Here is a 15,470-nt window from a genome sequence, read left to right on the forward strand (position 1 = left end):
CTCCTGTGATTTCTCCCAGCCCTCCGACAGGTTGAAGGTCGGACGGGCTAATCTCAGCTACGCCATTAAGACTCATTCCCTTTGCAGATATTTGGAAACGGGGAAGCTTTTTACGTAAATGGAACCGTGTGACTTTTCTAGGTGGTGGGGGATGGCTGTAATGTCTGCTTGAGAATTTTTACTGGAATCTGGCCTTATTAACAAGCTGTGCTCATCCCTCGGTGAAGTTAAAGAGGGGATAAAACACGTAGGCTTGGAGTCATACTTCTGCTAAACGAGGCAAAAAGTCCCTGCTACTCCCCAGGGCCTGGGGCCCTTGGTTGAGGTGGATAGAAGCAGTAGAGGTCCAGTGGCCCCAGGTCACCAGAAGCCATCCGATAGAAGTACTGTGCAAGGAAAGGCACCGAGATCCTTTACATTTGGGGCGGCTGCAACACGCTTTCAGAATGCTTTATAGAAGCATCACCCGGCAGGGTTTCTCCACCTCCAAACCTAAAGTTGATGTTGTCTTTTCTATTCTGTTGGCACTTAATCCCACTGTCTACATAAGAAAAGTGTGTTGGGGTGCCTGGGTGGCTCAGTCAGTTGGGCGTCTGACTTCGGCTCAGGTCACGATCTCACAGTTCGTGGGTTCGAGCCCCGCGTCGGGCTCTGTGCTGACAGCTCAGAGTCTGGAACTTGCTTCCGATTCTGTGTATCCCTCTCTCTCTGCCCCTCCCCAACTAGCGCTCTGTCTCTGTCTCTCAGAAAAAACAAAAACAAAACCAAAAAAAACGTTAAAGAAAAGTGTGTTGTGCCCCTACGATGGGCCTACTATTATGCCGGGTTCGAGGAGGCTTTGGGAATAATGAAGAGTGGCCTCCACTCACAGGAACTTCCAGAATAGGGTGGGTGGGGGAAGAAATCCAGCCAAGAAAGGAAATGAAAGGGTAGTGGAAAGTCAGGGGAGCTGGATGTGGCCAGGCCTAGGTCAAGTCTTCAAGGTCCACATTGACATTTTAGCATTGTATGAGCCAATTGGATGGGGAAAAATGGCCCCAAGTCTCCACCCTTGCCGGTAGCCACATCTTTTGCAGTGTGACTTTACAGCTCCTCCTACCAAAAGATGGACTTGATTTCCCTGCCCCTTGGGTCTGGACAGGCCTTGGGACTTGCTTTGACCAATAGCATGTGGTAGAAGGACAGCGTGCTAGCTCCAAGCTGGGTCTCAAGAAGTCTTCTGCACTTCCTCTCCCTCTCTCTCTCTCTCTCTCTCTCTCTCTCTCTCTGCCTGTCTCTCACACCCTTGTGACTGCCATGTAAACGGGTCGGGCCTATTCTATGGAGGATAAGAGAACCTGTGGGGCAACAGGAGGCCCAGCAGTTCCCGTCAAGGCCTCAAAGGCCTCAGACATATGAGAGCCCAGCCAATCTACCAGCCGACTGCAGACAGGTAAGGAGGCCCAGCCAACATCAGCTGAGCCTGGTCCAGACCGGAAGAACGGTCCAGCTGAACCCAGTCTAAATTGCCAACCCAAAGAATTAAGACATTATTCTATTAAGAATAAGAATTAATACGTGATTAATGGTTGAAGCCACTCAGTTTAGGGTAGCATAGTATGCAGTAATAACAAATAAACACATGGGCCTTGATTGATGACTGGGTTGCTAGTGGGATAAGAACTTTAGGTACTACAGCATTCCTCAGTGGCCTAGAAGGCTGTAGAGTCTTAGGTTTCCGGGCTGCATCTCAGATGGCACCTCTCTCTTATGGTCCTTATTTAACTTTGTCTATCTGATTGTGTCCCCTAACTAGAGTGTTGGTGTCTTAAAAGCAACGACCGTGTCTGTTCCTCTTTCTACCCCTCAGTGCCCAGCACAGAGCCCTCTATGCAGTTAATGTATGTATGTGACAAGTGAGTTCTTCCCTCTGTGTTTGGGCTTCCCTTCATTCTGACTGGCCTGCACACGGCAGGCACACAGCTCGGCTAGCAAAGTTGGTATCTGTTTGGAACCGAGTAAACGGGAAGTGTGGGAGAGAAACTACGTGAGATTTGGGTCCGACGTATTTGGTGAAGAAAATGCCTGATGAGCTCCGTAGGAGTCTAGAAACTTGTCCAAGTGCTTTCCTGCATACAGAGGGATTACAGCCTGACATGAAATTGGGTTCCATTGCTGGATTATTGGAAAACACTCCAGGTTCAGATACAGATTATTGGAGGCTTTCTCTAGGCTGTAGAAAAGGAGAAGGCTTTGGGCAAAGGTGGGAGCAGCTGTGAGAAGCATTTTGTATTAGGTGTAAAAAGAAATCCTCGTGCATTTCTCTATTTATCGGAGTCTGCTTCTAGAATTTATCAGGAAGGATGATGAAAGTATCCTGAGCTAACTCAAATCATCCCAGTGATTGGTTACTGCCTATTTTCTATGTTCTGGACACTCTACTAAATAAGTGTGGTTGCACATAATCTTATTTAAACCGAGAGAAACCCCATGGCATAGTTATTACTATTCCTATTACACAGAAGAGGGAAAAAAAAAAAGGAAGTGGTGTTATCAGGGCCCAGGTCAACCCAACTCCAAGTCTGGTTTGTTTTTCCACCTGCCCAGGAGCCCCTTGTGGGTTTGTGTTTCATGAAACTCCACGGGTTTTCGCTTCCAGGAAGTAACACACATTGAGAAATCTCTTTTAGCCCATGCTCCAAGTCCCCGGTCCGGGATTACTGTTCTCTGTAGCCGGGGTCTCTCGGAAAGAGCTCCGAGTTTGTGAGATGGGCTCTGCAGCTGCTCTAGTTAAGGAGCTTGCCAGATGTGCGGAACGGAATAAAAATCTCTGGAATGCCATCCCTGTTGGCGTCATCCATCACTGTGGCACAGACAGCTCCTCCGAGGGCCTCCCCCAAACCCCAGCCCTGTTGGCCTGCATTCGACGCTTCCAATCCAGCTGACAGGGCAAGCCCAGCAGAGACCCTCCCTGGCAGGCGGCAGGACAGCTGATGGATGGGCTCAGCTCGTGTTGCTGGGCAGAAACAAGCCAGCTTTGAAGAGGCATTTCCGCAGGCCCGCTGGCTGTCACGGCACCTGCTTTGGGGAGATGAGCGGAGTCTGTGCTGTTTGATGACCACCTCCTCGGCCACCCATTGGGGACTGTGGCCTGGGCACCTTCTGCTCCAGCAAAACCCTCACCGCGCACCGTCTCCAGCAAAACCAACTACAGAAGCGGCTTGCCCGTGGACGTGCGCGTGGTGTTTCCTTGGCCACGCTGCTTTCCAAAGCCAGCTGGGAGCTGACAAGTTCCATCAAAGCACAACCCCCATGTGAAATTAAATCAGATACTAACAGGGGCTTGATTAAAACCTAACCTGCTCTTTGCAGAAAGGCCCAGCTACCGCGTCTCACCCAGATGCACGGCCAGAGGTTGACCTGACACCTCGAGACGGACTTAGGAGCCCAGGGATGGCAGGCTCCGGGGTCCTGTCATCGGCTCACCAGACTGGCAGAAGCTACTGGCACAGTTCTTATAGGGCCAGGGATTTCAGAAGGTTAAATCCAACACTCTCCACTCGCTACTAAAGTGGCTTTTCAGCTCGTGTTGAAATGCCACCAGTGATGGAGAACTGGCCACCTCCCAAGAGCCCAACAGCACATGCAGGTTTTTGGACAACTCAGATGGACAGGAAGTTCTTCCTGTTTGCAGACCAAATCTGATCCTCCAGCTTCTGATCTATCTCCTGAAAGCTGGAAGCCTTAAGAACACAGAGCACGGACCTCTTCCCTTTTCGGGCGTCTGTGTTTAGCGGGGCCACTGGCTACAGCTGTTCAGGTTGTTCACGGCACAGTAGCAAGGTGCCACAAACTCATGGTGATTGTAGGTGTCTTTTTGCAGTTTTCTGGAAGATGGCAGCCCAGCGTCTTGAGGTAAACACGTCTCTTAATTCTCAGAAAGTTGACCTCACGGACTAGCGGGGGGTCTGCTTTTCATTTACTTGAAGAGAGCGAGGTCTCTTGAGTTTTCCAAGCTGTTCGTCCACTGCGTGACCCCACCGTTCTGGAGCTCCAACATCTAGACCAAATGTCTAGATGGCCCCTCCAATGGGGCCTGAGAGTTGTGTGCTGAAGGCCAGGGGAGGGGACAGCTCTTCCCACCTCTTAGCTTTGGACCCCCCCGTTGGACTCCACATGCAGATACTGGTGTGGCCAGGGGAGCCCTCTGACGCATGATTCCTCCAAAGAACGGAATTCTACCCTGTTGAATAGAACACTCTCCTTTGCTTTGAGGAAAGACACAGACCCTCTCAAAACCCACACACCGTGTTCAATTTCACAAACCTTCCGTGAGCATGTGGGGTAGACAAAGGTCAGACATCCCTTGCCCTGAGCCAGCACAAGTCTGTCTGCCCACCCAGTGCTTTGCCGCTGGAGAGTATTGACCATAATGCAGAATTTGCCCCAGTTGTCTCCAACTTGCCTCCAAATACGCCCCTGACCCAAAGTTTAGATGTGACTAAACTTTGCCATCTCCATGTGCTGTCTGCCTGGCTCTCGTTCCCCTGTGGGTGACCGACACAAGCCACTGCCAGTGCCGGCCTCTGCCCTGATGGAGTTGTGCCTTGGTTCTTGGAAGGGAGACTTGGGCCCAGAGTCAAGAGACCGAGGTTGGATGATGGCAGGAAAGAACAGCTCTGCTCAGCTGGGGCACAGCTGAGGGTACCAGGCAGAGGGGACAGGACAGAGACAAGGTGACAGAGAGAGTCTGTGAGAGACAGAGCCGTCGTGAAAGGGTCTGGGGAAACAAACCAGGCAGAGGGGCAATGGGGGGGGGGGGTGCTTGTGGGAGGCCGCCACAGGGGGGGCTCAGCCTGAGGGCTGCCTGCATGGCCCAGCACACGGGGCCTGGTTCCCCACCCAGGGGGTGAAGTGAGTGAGTCCAGGTTGGCCTGCCTGGAGCCAATAATTGCCCCATGCCACCCTCACTTTGCATTGGCCTTTTCATCTCATCTCAGCCACTAATGGGCTGTGTAACTTCTGGCATCCCTCCCTGTGCCTCAGTTTCCTCTTCTGTAAAATGAAGGGACTTAACTGTATCAGCAGTTTTTCCCTTGGGGGCCTGAGACAGGGCATCAGGGGCATCCGTGGGCAGCTCGAAATTTAGCAAAGCATTGTGCGTGTGCGTGTGCGTGTGCGTGGAGGGACAAACACCCAAGAGAGCATCTTTCTGGGAAGATTCTTGAAGGGGTCCGTGGCGCTTCGGAACCCTTTGAACGCCGAGGTTGTGCCAACACTTACACGCGTGGGTCCCCTCTCCTCCATCCCAGAGCAGCCTGTAGCTTGTGGGGAGCCCCTGGACGATCCACACACTCACCTGGGTCCGGGTCTACGAGTAAAGACATCAAGGAGAACTGCAAAAAAGCAAAAACGAAAACAGAAAACCAACACAGGGCTGAGCAAGGTTGAGTCTGCTGGCTGGCTGGGTGCCTCCCCGAGCTCCTGCCAGCTGAGAGGAGCTTCTCCCAGGGTCACATGTCAGGATCAGGAGTGCTGGGTGCCTTCGGATGGCTGTAGCTGGGACGGGTTAGAGGGAGGGGGCGGGACCTCTTTGAAGACGCCCCCTCCTCCCCTTCTTCCCGTGCCCGTTGAGGATTCTCCTTGGTAGGGACTCGGTGCTTGTGCCTACCCGGTCTCGGGCTGTGGCCTGGCTGCCCAGGTATTGACAACCATGTCCCTGACCGTGATGAACACGTACGGAGCCTCTCCTCTCCGCCTGATTGTGCGTTGCTGCATTTCATTCCTATAACGGCCCTATGAGGAGGCTTCTATTAGCCCATGTACAGACGAGAATATTGAGGCTTACAGGTCACACAGCTGTGATCCGATTCGGATTCACACTCCAGTCTGGGGGAGCCTTGGGTGACAGCTCCTTGGGCGGGGGATGGACAGATGCTTAAAACTCTCCAGTACCTTCCCATAGTTCTTGGAAGAAAACACAAGCACCTGCCACAACCTATAATCCTCCGGCCACACCCTTCCCTTCCACTGCCCAGTACTAATCCCCAGCCACACCCGGGTTCAAACTGGCGCCGGCCAAGGTCCTCCCACCTCAGGGCCTTTGCACCTGCTCTTACTTCTATGTGGAAGGCTCTCTCCCGTGACCATTGCTAGGTCTTAGCTTAAATGTCATTTTCTCCAGGAGGCCTTCCCCAGCTCGCCGTGGGTGTGACACGCCCCCCACACCCTGTTTTGTCATTATATCCATTCATTTCCTCCATAGTTCTTGTTGTGCCATGTCGCTCTTGTCTATTTGCATGTTATCTATTTCTTACATTGACTCTGCCCTCCAGAAAGGCAAAGATCTCGTCTGTTTCATCACTGATGTATTACCCCATACTGAGAGTAGGCACATGACAGTCCCGAAAAAGGTTTTGTTGAATAAATAAACAGTCTTATGAACAATTCCTTTTAGAGCACAGTACTTGTCGGAAAAAGAAAGTTTTATTCATTTAAGAGCTGGAAATATATTCTTTTATTTAAGTCGAGGGTAAGCAAACTAAGGCCCTTGGGGCCAAACCCAGAAGTGTCGTTTTATAAATACAATTTTTTTTAAGTTTATTTGTTTGAGAGAGATGGAGACAGTGTGAGTGGGGGAGGGGCAGAGAGAGAGGGAGAGAGAGAGAGAGGATCCCAAGCAAGCTCCGGGCACGGGGCTCGGTCTCATGAAACCGAGAGATAATGACCTGAGCCGAAACCAAGAGTGGGACGCTCAACGGCAAATAAAGAGTCTCGTTGGAACACAGCCATGCCTGTTTTTAAGTGTTGTCTTCGACTGCTTTTGTGCCACAACCGCAAAGTCGTCGTGATAGAGACCATACAGCTCCAGATATTTCCTATCTGGCCCTTTCCAGGTGAAGCTTGTCGACCTCGGATTTAGAAAAGGAGGGCTCTGTCACCCGCACAGTTCTCCCTTTTGGGTCTTGGCCACCAGAAGGCACTGGTCAATGTGATCATTTTCCCGGCACTCGCATCAACCTGGGGAGTGTGGTATATTTTCCTCCTCTCCTCTCAGCAGAGGTTTTAATTTTCTGTTTGACTGTAGGCCTCCTTAACCGTTTTGGGAACTAGGCAGATGATACATCGGAAAGGACAGGTAAGGCGCACCTGGGTGGCTCAGCCGGCGAAGCGTCCGACTCTTGATTTTGGCTGAGATCACGGTCTCACGGTTTGTGAGATAGAGCCCCACATCGGGCTTTGCGCTGAGCGTGGAGCCTGATGAAGATTCTCTCTCTCTCTCTCTCTCTCTCTCTCTCTCTCTCGCTCTCTGCCCCTCCCCCACTCACGCACGTGTGCGCGTGCGCTCTCAAAATAAATAAACTTAAAAAAAAAAAAGAGGCAGGTTAAAAAAAAAGAATGCATCCTGACTTGAGGTACCGAGGGCGCAGTATCCACAGTGGAATTCTTGACAAAAATGCTTCTCCCGAGTCTACTCACGAGAAGCACGACAGGCACAGGTTGTGGCCGTTCAACAGAACAACTAGCCGAGGCCCTGCAAAAAATGGCAGTGCCGTGAAAAGACAAAGAAGGTGGGAAGGCTGTTCTTTACTAAGTGAGAGTAAAGAGACGTGACAACCCAAGGCCATGAGAGGTCCTGGATTTAAAAAAAGAAAAAAGAAGCCGTAAAGGACATTGTTGGGGCAATCGGGAAACTGGAGTGTAGACTGATGTTAGAGAATCTTATTGTGCGGCTTATTCTTCCCACTCTTCTGTAGGTTTGGCAAATTGTGACATACACCGCTGGGGAGGGGAAGGCATGCAGAGAGGAAGAGTGGCCATTTGCTGTCTGGACGGGGCCCACGCCTGCTTAATTGCCTCAGGGTCATCCGGCCTGGTTTCTGCAAAGAATGACATGGGGCGGGGGCGGGGTATCTTGTTTGGGAAGGGGGTTGATAGTGGGGAGCCTGACGGAGAAAGGGCGGGTTCAGGTCTTAAGGGTGTTCCTGGGCCTCGGGACTTGAACGGGGTAGAATCCGAAGGTGACTCCTCCAGGCTTGAGCACCAGGGCGGTAACCAAGGGAGGGCCGTGAGACGGCCCCGAGTGCAAATGTGACCCCTCCTGCCAACTCTGCGTCGATCCGGTCCTTCGCCTTGCATCACCTTCCCTCCACAGAGCTTGTCCGGAGGGCAGGGCCTGCCCCTCTCCCCATGCTCCCCCAGCCCAGAGGAGGTAGCCCCTGAATTCTCCCATTTGCACTGAACAGTGTGGACCGTGCCTGGCCACGCTCAGCCTTCGAGAAGTGGGCAGGACAGGAGAGAGGACTTCAAGGAACATGGTTCCTCAGGGCCCAGCGTGGGCAAGGCCCTCTGACGCCTGGACCTGGGCCAGAACCCCGAATCTGAGCTCTGAGCCGGAGCGGGAGGGCCAGCCAAGTGCTGCGCTGCCCACAGCCAGCAGGTGGCAGACGTGCCCTTCCCAGGAGCTGAGCCCTGGCTCTCGGGAGAAACCAAACAAAAACAACGCTGGACCTTTCTGGGGCCTGGGGGCCCTGCAGATCCCGCTGGCTCTCGGCGAATCTGAAGCAGCTGCCGCCCAGCGATGCAGCCTGGGCTGCGAGTCAGGGATCCAGAGCAGGCCCACTCATTTTGTGAGCCACTGGGTCCGCCTGCAGAGATAGGCTGCAGCGAAATGTGGAGACCCGCAGCCCAAACACAGGCTGGGTAGCTGGGGGACCATCTGGGAGAGGCCAGGCCAGTAGCCAGTTATTTATGCCATAGGTCTGGATCCTGAAACTAACCTGAGTGATGGGGGTGGGGGAATGGGGAGGCACAATGTTTCATCCCATTCTGGCGTTCAGTCTTTCCACGGTGACACTTAAAATGATACAATCCTACTCCTGGGACTTGCAAACGCAAGGAGGAAGACCACGAAAGCAAAAGAATAAGAAGGGCGGGGGGGCGGGGGGGCGGGGGGAGGAGGAGACAACCGTGATCTCAGTTGGCATACATCAAGAGCTGACAGTGTGCCAAGGACTGTGCTCGATATTTTACATGCATTCTGTCTCGTTGGCGGCACACGATGCTTGATCATGGAGGTACTATCACTGTGTCTATTTTAGAGGTGAGCAAACCGGTTCCCAGAGGTGAAGTTGCCCACAGTAACTCAGCTAGTAAATTGCTGCAGCCAGGATAGAATGGAGCCAGTCTTCCACCGGAGCCCTTGCCCTTGACCTCCGTCGCTATGAGGGCTGAGGAGAGCGTGGCAATCATACGCTTTAACGGAAGAATGGAGGAGAAAGAAACAGAAGTGCTACCGAATTCTACAAGAGGCAGGTTGTGGAATCAGACCTCTGTCCTTGGAAAGCTTTATGAAAGGCCTGTCCAGGCCTGGTAGGACAGAGAGAGGACTGCTAGGCACCAGCGACAGCTGTGGAAGGTACAAAAGTCAGCTCGAGCCTCGGCCAGGCCACGGTGGCCAACGCATCTCAACAAACATCTCCACTCAGATCAGGGGGGTGTGCAAGCCGCTGCCTGCTTCTTTTGCCGCTTCTGTTCCTTGTCTCAACAGGGATAAAATAGCAGCTTCTAGTATCTTCTAGTGTCTTCTAGGCTAAGGTTTGTTAGGGGGAAAGACAGGGAGGACAGAGAGAAGGCTATTGTCTCTGAGTCTTACTGATTTACAGTGTAATCTCCCCGGGGGTGAAGAGCATGGGAGTCTAATCCATTTTGTCCTCTCTTTAATCGAGTTTAAGCTTTCTCGAGATTTCATCTTTAATCTAGATTATTGCAGCTCAGGTTCTTCCTCTGCCTTTCAGAATTCTAAATCTTCTGGAAAACAAGAAGGCAGAGGCTAACAGTCTGAGTTGGCGAATCCCAGGAATTAGCTGGTGGAAACTGGTCTCAGAGGATTGGGACGCAGAAGAGGGGAGATGTGGTGCAAGACCTGTCCTCTGGGGCCAGAAGCTTGGCTTAGCATGAACCAACCAACAACAGAAAATTGGGACTCTAGGGCCACCTGGGTGGCTCAGCCGGTGAAGTGTCCAACTCTTGATGTCGGCTCAGGTCATGATCTCAAGGTTTGTGGGATGGAGCCCCCACCCTGTGTTGAGCTCCGCGCTGACGATGTGGAGGCTGCTGCAGATTTTCTCTCTCTCTCTCCCTCTTTCTCTGCCCCCCCCCCACCCACCCACTCGCACGCACACTCCGTCTCTCTCAAAATAAAGAAAGATTGGGACTCTAATCCCTCCATCCCTTCCTCCTTGGATGTTCTACCATGAGCTGGTTGTGGATCAACACGGAGAAGCCGAGTTATTCCCAAGGGCAGTTGGGTGGGAGATAACTCTGCCCCGTGACCAAGTGAAGCTGAAGTCACTGGCCTAAAAGGGTGGGCCAAAGACAAGAGTGCAGCGTTCAGCAGGCCAGTCCTCACTGTTGGACAAAGAGCTCAAGGTCAGGGTGAGATGTGGTGGCGACAGAGGACAGAGGTTGTCCGTGTTCCCGTCACCAACCCAAGTATTGCCTCATACCATCCCCCCACTGCGGCTCTGGCTGCAGACAAACTATGATGAAATTCACAGTTGTGCAAAGCCACGTAGTCCTTTCCCCCCAAAAACTGTGATAAAATCCACGCAATACAATATTTTTAATTTTAACCATTTGCAAGTGTACCATTCACTGGCATTAGTTACACGAACATTGTTGTGTAACCATCCCACACTATCTTTACCTGAAACGTTTTCATCATCCCCAACAGAAAGTGTGTAGCCATTAGATAATAACTTTCTCCTCACTCCCCGCCCTCCCCTGATCAGTACCCGAGTAACCTGTGTTCTATTTTCTGGCTCTGAATTTGCCTATTCTAGGTACTTCATATGTGTGGAATCACAATATTTATCCTTCTGTGGCTGGATTTGTTTCACTAGGCATAACGTTCTCAAGGTTCATCCATGTGGTAGCATATACCAAACTTTCATTCCTTTTCAGTCTGAGTAGATTTCCATTGTCTATCCATTTTGTTTATCCATTCATCTGTTGAGGGACGCTTGGGTTGTTTACACCTTTTGGCTATTGTGAATAAGTTGCCATGCACATGGGTGTATAAATATCTGTTCCAGTCCCTGCTTTCCATTTTTCTGGGTTATACCTAGGAGTGGAATTTTCTGGGTCTTAGGGTAGTTCTATGTTTAACTTTCTGAGGAAGCACCATCCTGTGCTCCATAGTGGCCGCACCATTTTATATTCCCACCAACAGTGCGTGAGCGTTCCAATTCTTTCACATCCTCATCAACACTGGTTGCTTTCCATTTAAGAACATTCTGGCCATCCTGATAGGTATAGAGTGGTGCCATTCAGTCCTTTTCTAGTCGCAAGGAATCTTGCCTTTCTTGCTTTTGCACGTACACCACACAGGGCTGTCTCAGGATGGGCAGGGTTCTCTGTGGCTTTGCTTTAATCTGAACCTCAGGGCAAGGAGGGAAGGCTTCAGCGGGGGAAATACGGCAGCCAAAGAAGAAAGCATTGGCCCGTGGTCTGTGTGGGTGGCTTCCTTCTCGGGAGCCTGGGTGAAGCAGGACCATAGTGACGAGCAAGGGTGCATTGTGGAGAGGAGCGGGTCTGGACTCTTCATGTACAGAGGGGTAAGGCCCAGGGGGATGGAGTGTTCCTGTAAGGACATGAACTGACTGGGGCAGGGGAGGGACTCGAGGCCAGATCTCCTTGCTCTGTCAATCCCCTGCGTAGCCTTTCTACTTTAACGCTCAGAGCTTTAGAGCCCATTCAGGCCTCTGCCCAGGTGACTGAGGGCTGGAATGTAGCTTCACGTGACAAGCAGAGATGGGATGGGGCAGAGTAGACGACGTCCATGGCATTTGCCATTCATTTCTGGAGAACTTGGTAAAAATTCAGTTTCCTGAGGTGCCTGGGTGGCTCAGTCAGTTAAGTGTCCGAGTCTTGGTCACTTGCTCAGGTCCCAATCTCACGGTTCATGGATTGAGCCCCACGTAGGGCTCTACGCTGGCAGCGCGGAACCTGCTTGGAATTGCTCTCTCCCTCTCTCTCCGACCCTCCCTGGCACGCTCTCTCGCTAATAGTAAATAAATAAATAATAAAAAAATTCAGGTTCCTGGGCCCTATACACAGATATCGTGCGTCCATGGGCCTGGAGTGGGCCCAGAACATGAATTTTGAACCAGTACCCAGGTGACTTTGCCCTCAGGCTTGCTTTGATTATACCTGCCTTAGGCATGAAGCTCCTGGCCAAGGGAGACTGTGGGCTGATCTCTCCTCTTTGCACAAGTTGTTGAGTCGCTCTGTGCCTCAGCTTCCCCGATTGTAAAAGTAAAAATGTCCGTACCCTCATGTTTTATTCCAGGGCATATGGCTGCTCGTGGGGAGTGCAGCTTTTGCAAAGAATTGGGGAGGATTGAGGACGAGGGATAAACACACGCCTTTCTGGGTGTGATAGTGCAGGTGGAAGGCCTTTGGAAAGGCAAATGAACAAACAAGACAAAAGAGCGAGATGGGTCTGAGGCCTCTGCCACGTGGGCATGATCCTGAAGCTGCCTTCACTTCTGTGCTTCCTTTGGTGCGGAACCGGTGGTCCCCAAGCCGATTCAGCTGGTGCTCCCCAGGGCATGACCTGACATCAGGCACAGCGTAAGATGGTCACTCCCTTCCCAATTTCACCATAAACCCTTCCAAACCCATCACAAAGGAGAACTGGGTGCTGCTGGTAAGTCTCTATCCTCTCTACCTCTTGCTAGCCTCCCCTTCCAACAAGGAGAAAGCAGGCTTCAGGCTCTGAGCATTTGGGTGGCAAGTGTAGCCAGTTAGAATTCAGTGACGTCATTTTCTTTGATTTTTTTTTTTCCCCAATATAGTCGTGACAATTTCCTTTAAAAACAAATCTGTTGAGCTAGAGAAAAGGTAACTCTGTTTAACAAACACATTAAGAAACCGGTTTGGGCTTTAGGGCAGACCTGGGTTTGAATCCCCATTCTGTAGCCTCCGGGGGTGGCCATCTTGGACAGATTCCTTAGCTTTTCTGTAGCTTAGTTTCTTATTTGTCAAATAAGAATGATATGGGTGCCCAAGCCATTGGGTACTTGGGAATGAAGTAATAAACATTAGGCACACAGTATCTGACATATGATAGAGACTTAATAAATGGTTGTGCTATGATTATGATTATTAGCTACTGTTGTCAGAGAGTTTGAGTTTTTCTTTGCTTTTCTTTTCTTTTTTTTCCCCCCCTCGCAAATCATGGGCAAGAGTAAGGAGAGCTCGCTAAGCATAAACTCTTCATGGAACTTGTTTGTCGGGTCACAGGCACGTCACACCAGTCCACCCCCTTATTTTTCCTGGGATCTTTGCCAAGTCCTAAGCCAGAAAAACCTTGTTATATTAATTATGAAGAAAAAGCATGTTTTATTTAAAATCCCGGCTGCCAAATATTCTGCCATGCTGTTTCTCTGTGACAGCAGAATTCCTTTTGCATTTAGGGAACCTTAATGAATTTAAAATATAAATATATCTGTGCCTATATACACATGTGATTTCCCGCGACCTGATTTCCCTAAATACCAGCATATACCGCCAAAGCTAATGAGTTGGAATTGTGCTTTGGATCAGTTTTGTGTAAAAAAAATCTGTAAGAAGTCACAGTGAACTTCAGTCCCTCTCTTTTCCTTAAGACTCTGTGGTTCCAGCAAGAGGGAGTGATGTCCTTCCTGGGCCTGAAGAAGACTTGGATATTCTGGAACCTTGAGGCTTAGAAAGGGGTGGCTCTTACTTTCCCATCAAAGGCCTAGTTCGGTCCCGGGGGCTGTGCAGATGTGAACGCTGAAATTAATCAGACGCTGAACCCAGTTACTTGACCATCCAAAACAGGCTCCAATCCTTCAACATCCATAGTGTTTCTGCATAATAACAGACAAGCCGGGCTGTCTCTGTCTCTCTCTCCAACTTAGAACCTGGCCGATAATGTAAATGCATCCAGCAAAAGAGTATCAATGGTAGAGAGTGGTAGGGCCTATGAACTCGGCGGGGGGGGCGCTCAAGTTTCTTCTGAAACTGGGAATGGTAGCCCTTCATCTGGTTGGTGCCAAGCAGGTACGTGAGCCCCATGTTACTAAAATGTCTGGTTTGGGAGTGCCTGGGTGTCTCAGTCAGTTGAGCGTCCGACTTCATCTCAGGTCATGATCTCACAGTTTGTGGGTCCGAGGCCCGCGTCGGGCTCTGTGCTGACAGCTCGGAGCCTGGAGCCTGCTTTGGATTCTGTGTCTCCCTCTCTCTCTGCCCCTCCGGCTCACACTCTGTCTCTCTCTCTGTCTCAAAAAAATAAAAATAATAAAAACGTAAAAAATAATAATAAAAAATAAAAAAAAAAAATGTCTGGTTTTCAAGAAAAGCTGGGGATTTGTGCTTCTATGTGAAGTGTTCTGATTTGCAAATGTTGCCAAACAATTGAAAGAAAATTAAAATACTCTTCGGCTGACCTTCTACCCCCTAAAGAAAACTCAGTCTGTGAGCAGAATGGACCCCAAGTTGCCAGTTTGCAGATTCGGGTCCCTTCAAAACTTTCTGTGGTGCTCTACCTGGGAGGATACTAGAGTTCTAGAGTTGTTGAGTTTAAATTCGAGGGTTTAAGGAGTCTAGACATGGGAGCAAACATGTGTTTTAATTATAAGGTGCATTGCTGGGGAGAGAAAAGCCATTGTCTTCTGTCCTCTCTAGGGATGGCCTGCCAAGCCTTGTCCTCTGGCTTCTGACCCTGGAGAAGGTCAAATTCCATTATGGCTGAGCCCAGTGGTCAAGAACCACAGCAAGAAGCGATTTTTGAGCCCTGGGCACGGTGCACATCCTTGATACAGTTGAGTGGGTCTCCCGTAACAGGCAAGGAGTGGGACAGATCTGAGCCTCGGTCCTGGCTGGGAAGTTAGTTGAACATCTCTGGGTGCGTTTCTCATCCGTAGCACAGGGGCAACAGTACAAGGCTGTGCTGGAGACAGGTGTTCATTCAGGAAAACCAACTCTAGCTCAGGCCAGGAAGGCACTTCGAACGAATTTCTGGTGTCCATGGCAATAACATTTGTCCAATACCTCTTTGGATCACGGATATCTGAATAAAAATCTAAGTTAGAGATGAGCCCATGGAGAACTCATTATAGGGTTTGCTGCATGACCTAAATTCATGGGAGAGTGTCCACACATCCTTCCAATGGATAGTGATTGTAGATCCTGTGACCACTTTTCTTTAAAGTTCCAGGGGCACATGGAGATCGCTGCACCCCAACCAGCAAACAAACCCCTGGACTAAGAGCTTCCTGCCCCTACACAGAGGACCATGTCCCTGAAGCTCTGTGGATGGAAGAAATCTCATCTTCAGCCAGAGTCCAGGCGAAAGACCTCATCCAGACGGTGGACAGCTGCCTGTAGGGTAGAGCTCGGCTTGACTAGAGGCCAAGCTGTCTATCTTCCCACCTGTAAAATGGGAACAATGACACTACCTA

General features: G+C 50.6%; 1 protein-coding gene across 2 annotated transcripts in view; it reads right to left on the minus strand.

The window, feature by feature from the left end:
- The window catches only part of HABP2 (hyaluronan binding protein 2), a 32,799-nt gene that overhangs the window by 14,942 nt on the left and 2,387 nt on the right, over nt 1–15,470 (minus strand). For both annotated transcript variants that reach the window (XM_060641450.3, XM_060641449.3), the window contains exon 2: nt 5,339–5,375. In XM_060641450.3, coding sequence (XP_060497433.1) covers nt 5,339–5,375 — 37 coding nt within the window. The remainder of the gene's footprint in view (nt 1–5,338; nt 5,376–15,470) is intronic.

Source organism: Panthera onca, chromosome D2, assembly GCF_046562875.1.
Source record: "Panthera onca isolate mPanOnc1 chromosome D2, mPanOnc1 haplotype 2, whole genome shotgun sequence".
Classification (NCBI taxonomy): domain Eukaryota; kingdom Metazoa; phylum Chordata; class Mammalia; order Carnivora; family Felidae; genus Panthera; species Panthera onca.